This window comes from Caloenas nicobarica, chromosome 17, assembly GCF_036013445.1.
Source record: "Caloenas nicobarica isolate bCalNic1 chromosome 17, bCalNic1.hap1, whole genome shotgun sequence".
Classification (NCBI taxonomy): domain Eukaryota; kingdom Metazoa; phylum Chordata; class Aves; order Columbiformes; family Columbidae; genus Caloenas; species Caloenas nicobarica.
Genome location: NC_088261.1, coordinates 7,617,989 through 7,633,885, shown reverse-complemented (window position 1 = coordinate 7,633,885; position 15,897 = coordinate 7,617,989). Strand labels below are relative to the sequence as shown.

At 43.7% G+C, this 15,897-nt stretch overlaps 2 protein-coding genes across 3 annotated transcripts in view; one reads left to right on the top strand and one right to left on the bottom strand.

Annotated features, from left to right (window-relative positions):
• The window catches only part of ANKFY1 (ankyrin repeat and FYVE domain containing 1), a 28,374-nt gene extending 21,386 nt beyond the window's left edge, over positions 1–6,988 (top strand). For both annotated transcript variants that reach the window (XM_065647448.1, XM_065647449.1), the window contains 10 exons: positions 1,045–1,163; positions 1,508–1,664; positions 2,557–2,757; positions 3,825–4,001; positions 4,273–4,420; positions 4,685–4,775; positions 5,127–5,251; positions 5,466–5,612; positions 6,052–6,142; positions 6,856–6,988. In XM_065647448.1, the coding sequence (XP_065503520.1) occupies positions 1,045–1,163; positions 1,508–1,664; positions 2,557–2,757; positions 3,825–4,001; positions 4,273–4,420; positions 4,685–4,775; positions 5,127–5,251; positions 5,466–5,612; positions 6,052–6,142; positions 6,856–6,988 (1,389 nt within the window). The remainder of the gene's footprint in view (positions 1–1,044; positions 1,164–1,507; positions 1,665–2,556; positions 2,758–3,824; positions 4,002–4,272; positions 4,421–4,684; positions 4,776–5,126; positions 5,252–5,465; positions 5,613–6,051; positions 6,143–6,855) is intronic.
• A 3,313-nt stretch (positions 6,989–10,301) lies between these two features.
• On the bottom strand, positions 10,302–15,818 carry LOC135995859 (neuferricin). Its single transcript, XM_065647450.1, has 4 exons — positions 15,468–15,818; positions 15,242–15,382; positions 13,967–14,153; positions 10,302–12,631 (listed from the first exon to the last, which is right to left on the bottom strand). The coding sequence occupies exons 1-4, from the start codon at positions 15,748–15,750 to the stop codon at positions 12,418–12,420; spliced, it is 825 nt and encodes a 274-aa protein (XP_065503522.1). The 5' UTR covers positions 15,751–15,818; the 3' UTR covers positions 10,302–12,417.
• Positions 15,819–15,897: the final 79 nt, after the last annotated feature.

The following is a 15,897-nucleotide window of genomic DNA, read 5'->3' as shown; positions in this document are numbered from 1 at the left end:
CTTTCTTGGGAAATATTTTATAAACACCGTAGTCAGCATAATCAAAGATCTTGCAGCCACTGTAATAAAAGTGTAGAATATGATATCTGGGTTCTTGATTTTGGAAAGAGTAAGGATCTACTGAAAACATCAGTCTGTAGCATACCAGACTTGTGTAATGATCAGCTTTCTGAATAAAACTGAACACCCATATATATGCTTTAAAGTATGTACCGGTTTTTATTGCATCTTAAGGTTCCATCAAGAAGGCCTTTAAAGGCTTTATATTAATACTTCTAAGACTATTTACTTTAAGGTGTAGGTGATCCAGCAGGAGACTTAAGAGATGCAAGGAGACCTCCTCACCTCTCCTTCATAAGGAGGTGACTTGAAAGCTTTGTCTCTATCTGGTTATTGTGTGTTAGAGGCAACTATTGAAAAGTTGTGCTGATGAGCTGAGAAATATATCCTGTTAACTAGATCATTTGTGATTATATTGGATAAGAAACTATGCAATCAGCAATGAAACTACTCATGTATAAACCTTGTAAATAGCTTGTAGAGTGGAACAAGTTTTATTGAAGTGCCATGTTGCTTAAGTAGTTCTGTAGTAGAAGAATGCAAATATTAGAACTACAGTTCCTAGAAAAAGGTGTTTGTATAGAGAAGCAAGTAAATGGGCCAGACACTCCAAGGCGCAATACCTGCTGATGTTACTTGACTGAGTTCAGACTTTGGCATTGCTGAAAGTGAGGTAACTGTTACCCAAACTGGCTCAAGAATTTAAATAGACTCTGTCTATTCAGAGTATATGGGTGAATATCTGAATTGTTAGTAAACACTACCTAATTAAGTATTGAGTGGTATACCAATAAAACATTGCTTCGGAAGACATTAAAGTAGCTTTCTGAAATTCAGTGACTGTCACAAGAACAGATAAGGCATTGCAAATTCTATCTCAAAGGGATAATGTTTCAGAAGCATTAGTCAAGGACTGTGTAAAGTAGTAGGAGCCTTCTGGAGACACAAAAAACCCTCACTGCCTCATTGTGCTTCTCCTTCCAGGTTAGGCATGGCTGCGATTCAACCTGTTGGGGGTCAGGACCAAGTGGCTGCTTACAAACTCTTCTTCATAGAGCTATTGATGAAAACAGTGAACAAATAGCGTGCTTTCTTATTCGCAGGTCAGACCCCCTTCTAAAATACAAACCTTCTAATGTGCATGTAAATGTTTGCCTGGCATAAATAAATTGAATGCTGTTTTGAGCCAGTAACAGGTATGTGCTTCATTGGACTTCTGGTGGGTGGATGGCACTTACAGAAGTCTGACTGGTCTTAATATAGATAACACAATGTGTCTTTATCATGTTATCAATAACAGAGTCAAACTAAAATTGGGAACTTGTGCTTATGTAGAATATGTCAGCAGTTGCTGGACCAGCTCTTGTAAAAAATGTTCTGACCCTTGCTTGGAATAGTTTAAATCTGGATTAAATTTAATAAATTGACTGTATTGTGTTTGTTTTAGTGGCTGTGATGTGAACAGTCCTAGAAAGCCAGGTCCAAATGGAGAAGGAGAAGAGGAAGCTCATGATGGACAGACACCCCTACACTTGGCAGCCTGCTGGGGACTAGAAGAGGTGATCCAGTGCCTTTTGGAGTTCGGTGCCAATGTCAATGCTCAGGTATCTAGAGAAATTGTGCACAGTTTGTTCAGAGTTGATTCTTTTCCTCTAATATAGTGAAAACAAACTTCCCTCTCAGCTTGTTTTTTGTGCTTGATAGGAAAAAAACCCCAATGTGATGACTGGATCCAGTTCTACTTTGTTATCAGATCTAGTGCTTATTTGCCCACAATGTGTTAATTAAGGAAGCCATACTGAAGGAAAACAATGATACAGAAAACTTCTTGCAGTGTGTTCTGATTTAATGATTAGAATTAAACTTTTCTGTCCCTAGAGTAAGTTAAAGGCAGGAGCAGGGCTGTATTCTGCTGCAATTAATCATTAGATCAGCAATAGTGTAAAACTTGGAATACTCTGTTAGTATGCTTGGGATGTGTCTTCTGTTACTGAGTGAACTGAGGTGATGTAAGTACGAGTTACACTTCATTTTTGGTTACACAGTAATCTTTAAACAGACACTTGGCAAATAGCAACAAAAGAAAGCATCACTGTTGCTTAAAAGGACATCAAAATGAATGGCAAAACACATTTTCACAAAGCAGCTCTGGCTGTAAACTGCTGCTTCATACAGACAAGTGATAAAACACCTTATTTGAATTTGTTAAAGTTTGAACGCTCACCTCTGTCCCCAAAATGTCTGACTACGTGGGAAGTGTTACTCTGAGCTACTTAATTGGCTATATAGCACAGGATTGAGGTCAATTTATTTGGAGAAACAAATACCAATTCGCTTCTCTTACACTGTGAATTTATGTTTCCACTGCAACTGTTTGGTGTCCCGGCCAATGGCAGTTGAGTTTGTCACAGAACTAAACTACTAAGTTTCCAGAACTAGGGAAGGATTTGTGTATTACTAAATCTTCATATAACAAGCTTCCTGGTTTCTTTCTAGGATGCAGAAGGAAGAACTCCAATCCATGTTGCCATTAGCAACCAACATAATGTTATCATTCAGCTGATGATTTCACATCCAGATATTAAGCTGAATGTACGTGACAGGCAAGGAATGACTCCCTTTGCGTGTGCCATGACGTATAAAAATAACAAAGCAGCTGAAGCAATTTTGAAGAGGGAGCCAGGAGCTGCTGAACAGGTAAACTGGGAGTATTCAAAGCATGCTGGTCTTACTGCACTAGTTTGTGGTAACAGGTGTTCCACAAGCAGTAATTTCTGCTTCATCTTTTTATGGCTTTACATGTAATGGCATTTGCCAGATGCCAGTTTTCCGTAGCAGGATTTATTTAGGAAACTGTAGGTGTGTACGTGCTGTGAGTAAAGACATGAGGGGTTAGTGTCTCATCAAACCTTATCTTATCAGTACTAAATTGAGGAACAGGCATATGTGTATATAAGGAGAAAGTTCTAACTCTACTCTTGTCTTGTGCTGGACTAGTACATAAATAATCTATTAACTAGCCCTCCTAAAGCTATCCAAAACAGAAACTCTGACCTAAAATAACTAAATAATAGATGTTATGCTGCACTACTAAACTATAAAACTGCCAACTGTATCTTCAAGCTTCTGCTGTGACACTTCAGGCAGCTGTTCAGGAGTTGCTTCCTACCCTCTGTAGGTTTAATTATGGGTAAAGTATTTGAGTGTTTAGGAGCTCTTGTAATATGTCTAAAACGTGGCTACAAACACAGCCAATTGTAAATATGCTTTAACGTCAGCTTCAAGGCCAAGATAAACAAAATGCACTTGGTATTAAGCCAAAAATGAATACACTTTGTCTCAGTGTAGCAGGATTGCATGTTACTTCCTTCTCCAGTGTTAACTGCCAGATTGACTTAAGTTTGTTTCATTTAACTGAGTTTATCATTAACTGCAGCTCAGCACTTAATACAACAGCTGTTAACCTCTTGTCTGTCATAATGTTCTTCAGTGTGTGGTAAAGAAATGACAAGGTTATAAAGTAGAAATAAAGTAGTCTGAAGCAGGCTAGAGTGAGCAGTTGTGGCTTATAATTTCCCAGTTCAGTTTATTTGATAGTCACATCTATCAAATCTCTAATGTCAAGCAGAGAAAGGAACAAGGCTCTACAGTTCACCTCAAATAGAGGGAGCAAGTATCTCGTGGTGAAAATATGTCCTAATACATAACAATTTGCTGTTCTACAGAAATAACGGATTTCATTTCACTTACTCTTTCTGCCACAGGTAGATAATAAAGGTCGGAATTTCCTACATGTAGCTGTTCAGAACTCGGACATTGAGAGTGTGCTGTTCCTGATCAGTGTACAGGCAAATGTAAACTCCCGGGTCCAGGATGCCTCCAAACTAACACCTCTGCACCTGGCTGTGCAAGCTGGCTCAGAGATCATTGTGCGTAATCTGGTATGTACTGGGGAGTCCTTCTTCCTTTACTTAAAAACGCATGTTCTGTACTAATGCATGCTGCCTGTAGGCTGGAGAAGTCAGCTGAAGATGACACGAGTTTTGAACATGAACACGCGTTGCAGCAGCTCAGTAATGATGGCATTTTATAAACACTGGAGGCCTAGAAGTATCTCTGTACAGTGCAGCCTTGGGTTTGTTCACAGAAGTAAACTGTTGGCTAATAGCTCTGAAAACATCTTTGAACATATTCCTTCTTGCATCTTGACAGCTGCTTGCAGGTGCCCAGGTGAATGAACTGACTAAGCATCGTCAGACCGCCCTTCACTTAGCAGCCCAGCAAGATTTGCCCACAATTTGTTCAGTCCTTCTGGAGAATGGAGTAGACTTTGCAGCTGTAGATGAAAATGGAAATAATGGTAAACTTCTGAAGTTCTCCAAGTAGCTTTAAACACTTCAGTAGGTCTGTTACTGATACCTCCTGGTGGAGATTGCCCATTCAATGGGCTCACTCTTCAGAGATGAAAAAGAATGCAAGTCCAAGAAATCGAAGTTGGTGGAAGGTGTTTTGGAGAGGGAAGGTTGGGGAAGAGTAAGGGGGAGGAGTGCTTAATTTAATCAGGCTGTAATTATTGCTGACATGAACTGTTTCAGATTCTTGAAGCTTCTCTTTTACTTCTCAGCTCTTCATCTGGCAGTGATGCATGGCCGTCTGAACAATATCCGGGTCCTCCTCACAGAGTGCAATGTAGATGCAGAAGCCTTTAATATTAGGTAACTAGTATAGTCTTAACTGACTAAAAGAACCACAATGTATTTTAAAATATATGCTTGTGTGACTATGTAAAACAAAAACAAAAAAACAAAAAAACAAACAAACCACCAAAGATTTGGCTTGGGTTATAGTATTTCTACACTAATTTTACAGTGAAGTGTGCAAAAGCATGCTGCGTCTAAATTGCGTGGAAATTATGTATGCCAGGAAGAAGTAGGCTGTTGTGTATTGTATTCTAAGTTACTTTGGTTCAGACTTAATGCTTCACCTGAGTTGAAAACAAGGAGAGCTGGATGAGTAACTCCAGTAGCAAGCAGACTTTGATCAGGATAACAAACTCTCTTCCCCAGAGGCCAGTCACCGATGCACGTTTTGGGACAATATGGGAAAGATAATGCAGCGGCCATCTGTGACCTCTTCTTGGAGTGTATGCCAGAATACCCTCTAGACAAACCTGATGCTGAAGGAAACACAGGTAGGTGACATCGAACAGCTATTAAACTTGAAAGTCACTCGAGTCGTGTTAATGGTACGTCACTTTTAAAGCTGGATTTATAGACAGTAGTATGTTAAATACAGTAGGATGCAAACACTACACAGAAACGTAAAAAAACCTATCCTACTCTAGACTGAGTCTAAAGAGACCTTCCACTTTGTTAGCAGGGAAGTGTCTGGCTTTTATTTTTCAGTGCTCCTGTTGGCTTACATGAAGGGAAATGCAAACTTGTGTCGTGCAATAGTCAGAGCTGGGGCTCGTCTTGGAGTTAACAACAATCAAGGAGTCAATATCTTCAACTACCAAGTTGCTACAAAACAGCTTCTCTTTAGACTGCTGGGTAAGTATTACTTGCTACTGTTGGAAAGTGGTTTTAGTGTGTGCCTCTGAGATCTTGGAGGAAAGAACTCTGGACATCTGATTTAAATGACAGTAATTCCAGAGGGACTGAACTTTTGAGTATTCTACCACTTCAAGTTGGGGATTAGAAATACTCATCTTTCTCATGATCAGCTGAACTGAAAGGATGGACATGGAGAATCTTGGCTGGTGTTGTAGTCTAGTGTAGCTTAAAACTTAGATACTGCTTTTTAATTTACACTGTATAGTTGCTGTGGATAATGTGGTGTTGATGAAAACAACTATACACTGTCTACAAACAACCACAGCTATGACAAGAGTAATTAAATATTGGATGCAACCTAAAGCTGGAAGAAGCTTCCTTAATGTTACAGTCTACTCAAGAGGTGTCTGAGCCTGTTTTTTTTTCCCTCTAACAGATATGATGACAAAAGAACCTCCCTGGTGTGATGGCTCCAACTGCTATGAATGCACTGCCAAATTTGGAGTCACGACAAGAAAGCATCACTGGTAATGTGACACATCTCACTGTGCTTACAAGGAGACGGTTCCTCTACCAAATGTAGCTAAGGCTTGTTCCTTCTGGTGGCTTAGGAAACCTTTGTGTTGATGTAGGCGTATAACCAGAAATCCAGCTGAAACATTCCACCCTGTCCTAGTTGTTAGATCAGTGGCTTGTGGTCTGACTAAAATAAGTAGTTTGTGCACTTAATGTTCTGATTTGTTGGAAATGAGAAATCAAAGTTCAAGTAGGGAAATGGGGAATTTAGGTGCCCACTTTCAGTAGCAGGGTTGATTTGCTCTGAAACAGGTGACAGACCTTTGTAAGGTGGAAATGACTGAAGATAACAAGAGTTGCTCTTGTGTAGACATGAGTTGCTTTTTCTTAACTAGTCTACAAAATATGCTAGGTTGCATGGAAGTTAAGCAAAGATTTTTTTCTCTTAGCACAGGTGAGACTGCCCAGTGTTGCAGAGAAACTGCAAGTGCATCAGTTGAAGTAGTACAAGGTGACTGACTAGTATAGAAGCAGCATGTATTTTTTTGGCATTAGTATTCAATGATTATGTGAGAGATATCGCAAGATAGAAGAAAAATCTTAGCATTTCAATTGCTGCTGTATCTTTTTAGTGATAATATTACTGGCAAAGAATATCAAACAGTAAAGCCCTGGTGTTCACTATGAATGAAATCACCTTTTTCTCCCATCCCTCTATCAACAGCCGACACTGTGGACGCCTGCTCTGCCATAAGTGCTCAACAAAGGAGATTCCTATCATAAAATTTGATCTGAACAAGCCAGTTCGAGTTTGCAACATCTGCTTTGATGTCCTGACTCTGGGAGGAGTCTCCTAGTATGCTGTGGAAATAAAGGGATTCCCAGTCAGTGCTCCTGACAGCAGCTCTGCTTACAAGCCCTCTGGATAGGGAAGAGGAGGCCTATACACGTCTTCTGCAATAGACTGAACTAATTAAGGACCCTGTTATGATATATTCTGGTATAAATGACTTTATATGACTGTAAATGTATTGGGCTGTGATAGACTTCACTAAGAATTTGAGTGGATTGTTGAAACCAAGTGACAAAAGAATTTAGACCCTCTTCTAGTTGCAGTGGGGTATGGAAGCTAAAATTGTTCGGCCGATGTTTGAAACAATATAAAACAGGTCTGTCCTTGACATGGTGCTTTGCACTGAGCAACTCTATTAAGTCCTGTGGCTTTCAAGCTGCTTAATAGAGCTGGCATTAAGTTTCAGGGTAACCAGGTACCTTTCTTTGCTTTGTCTTAAAGATAAATGTTCCCTTTCTCCAGAGAAGACTTCTTGTGAAGCTAGACTGAGCTGTTGCAACCACTGTTTATTTCAAGAAACTTAAAAAATGGGTGTAGTTCTAAGCATAGCTCAAGAATTGTGGCCTTACAACAGAAAGCTTTACAACATCTGATGCAAAGCAGTCAGAATTGCAGATCCACATCTCGATACCTCCTTGGTAAATGTCTCATTGCCTTTAGCATGATCAAGAGAAGTGCAAGATTGTTTTAGCCAGTAAATACTCTTGCTCATACCTGCTAAAGCTGTCAAAGTCTACTTGGTTGCACTTCATATTTATGTTGCTAGTTCTTCCAGATCATGAAACTTGTGTAAATGAACTTAAATGCGCTGAAAGGCCTAAGCATACGCTAAATGGAGAAACACTAAAACTGGTTAAGCAGTCTAACTTGCAATACAGCAATAAATGCTGAAGTGCATTACGTATCCCTTGAGGGAGAGTAGCACTTTCCTTTGGTTTAAAGACCCTGGCTAACTGCTGCAGGAGAGTCAGGAACACGTGTAGAATGTGCTGCGCCTCTTAGACATTACATTTGGGTCCAGTTTCAATAGGATTGCTGATGAGTGGGAGTATATTTGGAGGCTTCCTATTAATGTTAAGCCTCTGGCCTTGAAGGAAGGATTCTGAACTGGCAGGGCAGTGCCAGGATTAAGACTTGGATTAAGCTGCAGTATTTTAATCTAGGCTGGTCCTACTCTTGTAAACATGCTGAATCTATAAAAATCCAACACCACATTTTTAGGTAAACAGGGAAGTACTTTGCTGATAGACAAGGGCAAAGGCTTCAGTCAGAACTGTGTGCTGAAGCAAAACCACATGCCATGTTAAGGCTTTTTTTTCATCCCAAGAGGTGAACCTAGTTTAGACTCAACATTCCTCATCTCTACTCCATGAACTGGTGTGTGTTTGTCATTTATTGCCCTGTTTGGAATAGTGACATTGTCAGTCTCAGAGTAAAATGAGATGATAAACCAGCCTGCTGCTTTTATGGGAGACTTTCTTGAGGTTTTTTTTTCCAACTTGTACAAGAAGAGGATGGGAGAGGGTATAATTGCTGATGTTTGCACAATGAATTTCACATCAAGTCTCACTTGATCTGCACTTTGATCTTCCAATATGCATCTATTGTAACTGGAATCTCACCCTTTTAACACTAGAGAAGAATAATGGATGGTAATACAAATTCGCCTCACTGCTTAATGTCTGCTGCTGTCATGTTCCAACAGAATGCCCTGGGTAACACAACTGGTCTCTGTAACAGTTACTAATATAAACGGTGCATCTCTGGTATAATATTCTGTATACTGCATTCTAGGTGAGTCAGGTGGAGAATAATGGTGTCAAAAGCATTTAACTGAAAACTACAGGGTGGTTTTTTTTTTTTTTAGTGGAATAGATGATGGAAAACATTGTACTTGTCCATTGCTTTCTGATGTTTCAGAATATCACTGGCTGCAAATATCTAGCAGTCAAAGATAAGCGATGGAGAGAAAGTGCATTTGGTGAAAGAAGTCTTGACTGTAGTGTATCCCATGGTAACATGCTGACTGCCTTCTCGGTTTGGAGCTGCAGTGCTGTGGAGTGGTGAGCGTGTGTTCAGAATACTGAAAGATGGGGGAGAGGAGTGTTCTTCCAAGGCCACAGCCTATAGACTTCAACTTAATTGGAAAACTGCACAACATGTCATTGCTAAAGCATTTAAACACCAGTTTTTCAGTGACTTCTCTGACAGAAGGGGCAAGGGAATAGGGTGCTCAGTTCTAACAGATTAAGGAACCTTTTAAATTATGAAAAATGTGGATCTTGTGAAAATTCAGCTTAACCGAAGGGCAAGCTTAAGGTTTTAAAAGTAGAATATTAATTATAACTGCCTGAAACTCTGGGAAAGAATACATTAATGCTTCTAGGTGGTTTGTGTGTTTTTTCTACAGTCAATACTGTACCAGCTTTCTCACTGAAAGTTGAGGTTACTGCTTAAACTAATGTACAGCCTGAAGTGTTCATTCAATTTAAAGTAAGTAAGTTCAGCAAATTTGCCCCTTTTTTTTTTTAAGTGCCTTTGAGAGAGTTTCCTTCCAGCCACCTCTTAAACTCTGACAGAAAGCTATTTAAGGAGAAGAGCTCACAACTTGAACCAAACCCCAAGTTAGTTTTCTTCTAGTGCTTCAGCTAAAGAGATTGACCCCACCAAACAACTGGCGGGGCCCAATCCTTTAGGCACTCTGCCGGTCTGAATTCTCAGACCGCTGAGATTTTGGGGGGAGTTTTGCTGGCAATGCTCTGCTACGGGGTACAAATGTGAATGGAGGCGCTTGGTCAACATATTTCTGACTCCATAAAGACTGCTCTTTTTGTGGCATACTACAGTTGTGACCAAAACCCCCACCCCTCTTACCCTGCTGTTTTTAAGTGGTATCTGTTAACTCAAGACTAAAGTTTTTCAAATGTTAAGCAAAAGAGTAAATGGAAAACAAACCAACTTCTTTCCCTGGGCAGTGGCGCTTCAGGCACTTCAGGGCTGCATGGGAAGTCTGTGGTGGTTTGTACTGCAGCATTTTGTTCTTAGACTGGATTCCTTTTGATTGCAGTCATCCAAAACTCTTATACAAGCACAAAATGTGGTCTGGCTTTTTATTTGTGCATCTAAAAAAGGTGTAGTCGCTGTTTCGCACCACTAAGTGGAGTGAGAATGTGAGTGTTGAAGGTACTAACAGAGCCTAGCAAGCTTCTGGCTGAAAGCTGGCACATGCCTTAATGATTTCCTGTGCTGGAGATCAATGGCTTGTACAACTTTTGCAATAGTGCTTATAATTAACGTGTAACAATATGGGAGGCCAAGGCTGGAATTTTTGTTTGTAGATCAAATGTTAATAGGCAAGTCCTCTTTTTTTTTTCCTGTAACCAGCAGAGTTGGGTACTGCAGCAAACTCATCTCTAGAAAAATCAAAGCTTGTATGAGTGACAGAAATAACTCTGAACCTTCTAATACCCGCTGTGAAATAGAAAAGGAAGTCTTAGAACAATGGCGTTTTATCTGCAATGTTTGTCTAGAGTCATTGTAAAAATGTATTTTTCCAATAAGCATTACTTTGTTGTGTAATAATTCTACTTGTAATAAAATGCATAACTAGATAATACATTGCGAGGTGGAAACCTTGTTAAGAAAATATCTTCTCCTGTAGAGACAGCTGCCCCTCTGCAAACTGTACTTTACAAGCCACGAGGATAACTAGGGCTAGAACATTCCATTGGGCATGATGTTATTCTTTGTTCAGAAACTATTCCAGATACTCATTTTAATGCTGTGGAAGTGCTACAACTCTTCTTTTGGCTGCTGAGGTCTGGTGTTCTAGTTTATACCATATAGTCATCTTGAATGCCTTATCTATAATCATTATGAAACAATTGTAACTTCCCACAGGCCAGAGCTGGGTCATGGGGTAAATTAGTTCTGGGCTCAGATGCATTTAAGTGGAGCGGCTGAGCTGGACTCAAAGTAACAAACTCTTAGTACTGGTGAGCAGCTTTGCCTGCTGGAAGAGCATTAACTGCTGCAGCTTTACTTGAGGACAAGGAAAGCTTCAGTGCAATAGCAAAACTGACCAAAACATCCTGGGGAGATTGTGATGCGTTAGCCTTTTATTAATAAAACCTACTTAACTACAGATGAATGGTGAGCTTTATTAGAGCACTGTCTCTGACTTGACCCCTGTGTAACTGTCACTAATATTTTCTTCCCACTTTTTTCTACCATGGGAGAATTAGAAGTTTGAATGGGAGTAGAAACAAGATAATCTTAGATTGCTTCTCTTGAGGCTGCACCTGAAACTCATCCTAACAGTAGACTCAACTGCAGTGGCTTCCCCGTGGCCTGGGCTTTACAGCACCTCAGCCCTCCACAGGATATTCCCTTGTCTTTTTCAGTCCCATGCAGAAACAGTATTGTAACAACTTGCTCTGCTCTTCTGGGAGTTGCTCACATGACTGATTTTTGCCAGCTGTGGTAAAATACATACAAATTTTAAGGGATCCAGGCCTTGTGATAATACATCCAGCTACAGCTTGCAGCCTCATAGACATGTACCAGATGGGAGGAGGTCGCATACCAGAATGGAAACAGGCAGATTGCAGCAGCACGGTTGTGTTGCCATGTAGCTTTAGTTATTGCCTATTTAAAACTACCTATTAGTGGTCTGAGTAGTTTGAAAGTTGTGAATCAGAGGACCAGGATGGTGAGGTTAATATAAAATAATGATCCTCACAGGTGGCTCCAAATATCTTCCTTGCACAGTATCTAAGACAAACACTGAATGAGGAAATACAGCCATGACCTTTGCCTTCTGTACTCCAGGAATCTGATAAAGCTTGCATGTAACTAAACTGTGCAAGTTCCTAGATACTACATACCTTAATTGTAGGAGAAATTCAGGTTTCTCCCTGCCACCTTTAAACTCTTTGGAGTAAATCAGGTGACTGGAAGGACCATTTGCACGACATTGCAGTAGCAGAGTCCAAGCGACCGCAGGACTCTGCACAATCTGAGGTCAGTGATGCTGCAGCAGCTCCTGTGCTCGCTGCCTCAAAACACAACATGTTGTACTCACTACCATGCACTCAAGCATCTGTTCCCTGACTGCACAAGAAATCAGGTTTTGAATATAACCCAGGTTGTGCATCTTACAGTTTGTTGCCAGATGTAAAGATACCACATGAATAAGGCACTAAGAAAGTACCCCACTGCTGATTTTTCAGCCAGTAACTTGGCTGAAGTGTTTCCTCCTTCTCTCAAATTTATCTCCATGAACTAGAAAGAGAGTCACAAATAACATGAAATTGTCATTGCTCCTTTTGCCCAGACAGATGGAAGGGAATGGAGCTGGAGCCGCAGCTGCCCACCCAAAGTGCAGCATTTCACGGTTGGATTCTGCGCCCTTCTCGGACCCAGCGCTCGGCATCACACCTTGAGGACACACTGCGGGGCCAGCGGATCGCAGCCCTCGTATTCCTCCAGCTGAGGGTTATCCAGGTCGCCTCTGTCGCTGTGCTCGGCCGAATCCGGCTGTCCCCACGGGGCACCCGCAGTCCTCACGCAAACACAGCGGCTGCCCCTCGAACCAGGCTGGTACAGCTTGCGGGGGACCCCAGTCCAGTCTCTGCTCACTCCCCCGCTAAGAGTGGAAAATTAAAATAAATTACAATTCAAACCTGTGAAAACGCTTCCAGCAAATAGAGAATCATTAGAGAAAAAAAAAACAAGACGACAATCTGAGGGAGTTCGAACTAACAATACACTCACTGAAGTGGACTTTGCTCCCAACAGCCAATGTCCATCCCACAGATTTCCAATACCTTTTTATTGACGGTGCTTCTGAAACCTGTGGCCTGAACCTGGTTTCATCAGTGCTGCTACACGCTCTCACCCTTCTGGGAGCAACAAGCTTCTGCTGCCCACGTTTCTCTTGCTGGAAAAAGGAATTGCAGCCCTACGTAGCACAGCATGTCTAAGAGCAAAATGGTTTTTCTGGGGGTAGCTCATTGCTCACAGATAACCACACGCCGCCCTCTGTGCCATGACTGAACACAGTGATTTAGAGAACTAGGGCAAAAGAAAGGAAAAAAAAAAAAGTCTGTTACTTCCGCAACTACTTCCTAGCCTAAGCATTTTACAATGTGGTCCGTGAAATGATTTAATCTTAAAACAAAATAGTCCCTAAACTGAGAGAGGAACACAACTAAATAGGCCAAGTAGGAAATGACTATTCAAAGCTCAACCTAATTTTTACGTGCTTTTAAGTAAAAACCGTTGTGGCAGTAGGCTGCGAGACAGGCTGTGAAACCGTCTGAAAACCACGAGCTAATCGTTGGATTCCTGACAGGTGAGAAAACCTGCTTGAATTCAGCAGATGGTCCTAGTGGGATTTCTGTTCTGTTTTCCCCAGAACAGGAGGATCATGCGCACACGCAGCAACTTTTGAAACCTGATTTTAATTCCAATGGGATAGAAGAATTTTTCCTCAGCAATAAAATTCCTAAAAGCATTAATGATCCGGATTAAACTTCATTTTCCTTTTACCCACTCAGCAGGTCAGTGAGCAGAGCTCCCCTCCACCATCTCACACTGGAGAACATTTTTGCCAGCCCAACCTCCATGTCTGTGGAATTCCAGACTGGGGGGAGGTCACCAGTGGCTGCTGGACTGGCAGAGAAAACCTAGTGACTCCGATTCACGCAGCAGCAGCCTGAGGAATGCAGATGGGACAGGACCCTGCCCTGCACACGTTCCAGCCACGCCAGTGCTCAGCACCTTAGGACCGACCCAGGCCCTTGTGCAGAGAAGTCAGCAGACCTCACCTACAGACTATGGAGAGCGGTGGCTGCAGGAGCCAAGACAACTTCCTACGCCGCTCCTGCTAGGAGAGGTGACAACAAAGCTCAAGGCATCCAAAACAAGGGCAGAAATGCTCTGCTCCAGGATGCCATGATGGCAGGAAGGCAGAGTTTACCTCTGTCTGGAGCACCAGAAACGGCTGCCCTTGGCAGAGCTCCATTCTGAGTTGCAGGGTGGAAACTGCTGCTGCCCCTGTTCACTTTGTGCCTTCAACTTCTGAGCTTCCTCAATCGCAGCCTCAGCCTGCCTTAAGGCTTCTGTCGGTGCCCCGTTTTCATCATAGAATCTGCCCACCAGCTTCCCTGGGAGAGAAGAACATGATCAATTAAGATCGCAGTGTTTTCAGGCAAGGAAAATGAATAGTTCTGTGTGGTTTTTTTAAAATTTGTTATTTAAAGATGAAAAAAGGAGGCTCTCGCCATGGCCCAATTTTAAAAACGAACTGAACTGAGCTTACATCCCTTCCATTCTTGGATCACATAGCAATTTACCCATATTAATAATCCACACAGGACAAGCGGAGGCACAGCCTCATTAAAGATCACAGAGTCAATGGCCCTTTCAGCTGCAGAACCCACAAGTCCTTCCCGCCCATGCACCTCATTCCCCAAAATAGTTTCCCTGCACTGCTGCTCCTACAGTCTCCTGAGTCCTGCTAATTCCAGTACTCGCAGCGCTGGCTTTGTGCATTTTGCTCAGCAGAGACAAAAGCAGGGCAGAGAGCTGACAGACCAGAGCAGGACAACTGTTAAGCTTTGCCGTAGAAGAAAGCAGACCTCAGACTAGGTCTGAATTAGCAGCAGCTCCGGCTGATCGCCCACAGGTTTCAGTGCCGTGGTCTCCTGCAGGAGGGGAAGACCCTCACCAAGGCAGACATAGAATCGCAGAACAGTTTGGGTTGAAGGGACCTTCAAAGCCCATCGAGTGCCCCCCCTGCCATGAGCAGGGACATCTGCACCAGCTCAGGTTGCTCAGAGCCCCGTCCAGCCTGGCCTGGGATGTCTCCAGGGATGGGGCATCCGCCACCTCTCTGGGCACCTGAGCCAGGCTCTCACCACCCTCAGGGGAAACAATTTCTTCTTTGTGGGCAATGGGCAAGTCGGCTTTAAATAAGCTCAGCCAAACTGCAGATTAGCTTGCCAAGAAGCGACGTGAGCCCTCTGGCTCTTCCAGGCCACCACAATCCAACTGGTCCCAGTATCCGAGTCCACTCAGGTATTTCCACAACACACTGCGGACTGAAGCACGAACACGGCCTTTAAAGCGAAGAACCAGCCAAGGCTGAAAGAAGCTGAGAACCTCGTCAGTAGACGATGCAGCGCCGCGTCCCCGACCTTCCATCGCCCACCTGTTCTCCCCACACGGCGGTCCCCCCGCCAGACCCACCTACCCACGGGCTCGTAGTGCTGTCGGTAGAAGGCCAGCCAGCTCCGCACCGCCAGCATCTCGCCCGGCGACAGCCCCGACATGTCGTCCACCAGCCCCGCCTGGGTGAAGTCCCCGGTGGCAAACGCTCTGCTGGCGTCTCTGCCTGCGGGGAGGGCGGGCGGTGAGCCCCGAACAGCCCCCACGCAGCGCCCTGTCAGCCCCAGGCCCTCCCGCCCCGCCGGCGGTACCTGCGAGGCTGCTGTAGGCACCGCCGGGCCCGTAGTGCCTGCGGCCGCGCTCCACGTCGAAGATGCGGCCCAGCACGGCCAGGTAGAGGCCGGGCTCGCCCGGCGCCCCGCGGTACCGGCCCAGCTCGGCGGCGCTGAGCAGGCGGCCGCGGGGCTGCATCAGCCAGGCGCGGGGATCGAACCCGCGGCCCAGCAGCAGCCAGGGGCGGGGATCGAACCCGCGGCCCAGCAGGCAGGCAGCCCCCAGGCACAGCAGCGCCGCCGCCGCCGCGCCCCGCCGCATGGGGCCGCACCACGAAGGCGCCCGGCCCCTTCACGACACTTTCCTCGCCGCACGGCAGCGTGGCCTTTGTGCGAGCGCGTGTGGGGAAAGCGTCCTTCCCGCGGCGCCGCTTTACGGCGAGTGTCGCGCGGTGCGGCCGCGCAGTGC

What these genes read in the sequence shown, in the direction of transcription:
- LOC135995859 (XM_065647450.1), bottom strand. Translation starts at nt 15,750, where the DNA reads ATGCGGCGGGGCGCGGCGGCGGCGGCGCTGCTGTGCCTGGGGGCTGCC. An exon ending in TGCCTACAGCAGCCTCGCAG is followed by an intron (nt 15,383 to 15,467) that starts GTACCGCCGGCG and finishes CCCTCCCCGCAG; the next exon opens with GCAGAGACGCCAGCAGAGCG. An exon ending in ACAGCACTACGAGCCCGTGG is followed by an intron (nt 14,154 to 15,241) that starts GTAGGTGGGTCT and finishes CTTCTCTCCCAG; the next exon opens with GGAAGCTGGTGGGCAGATTC.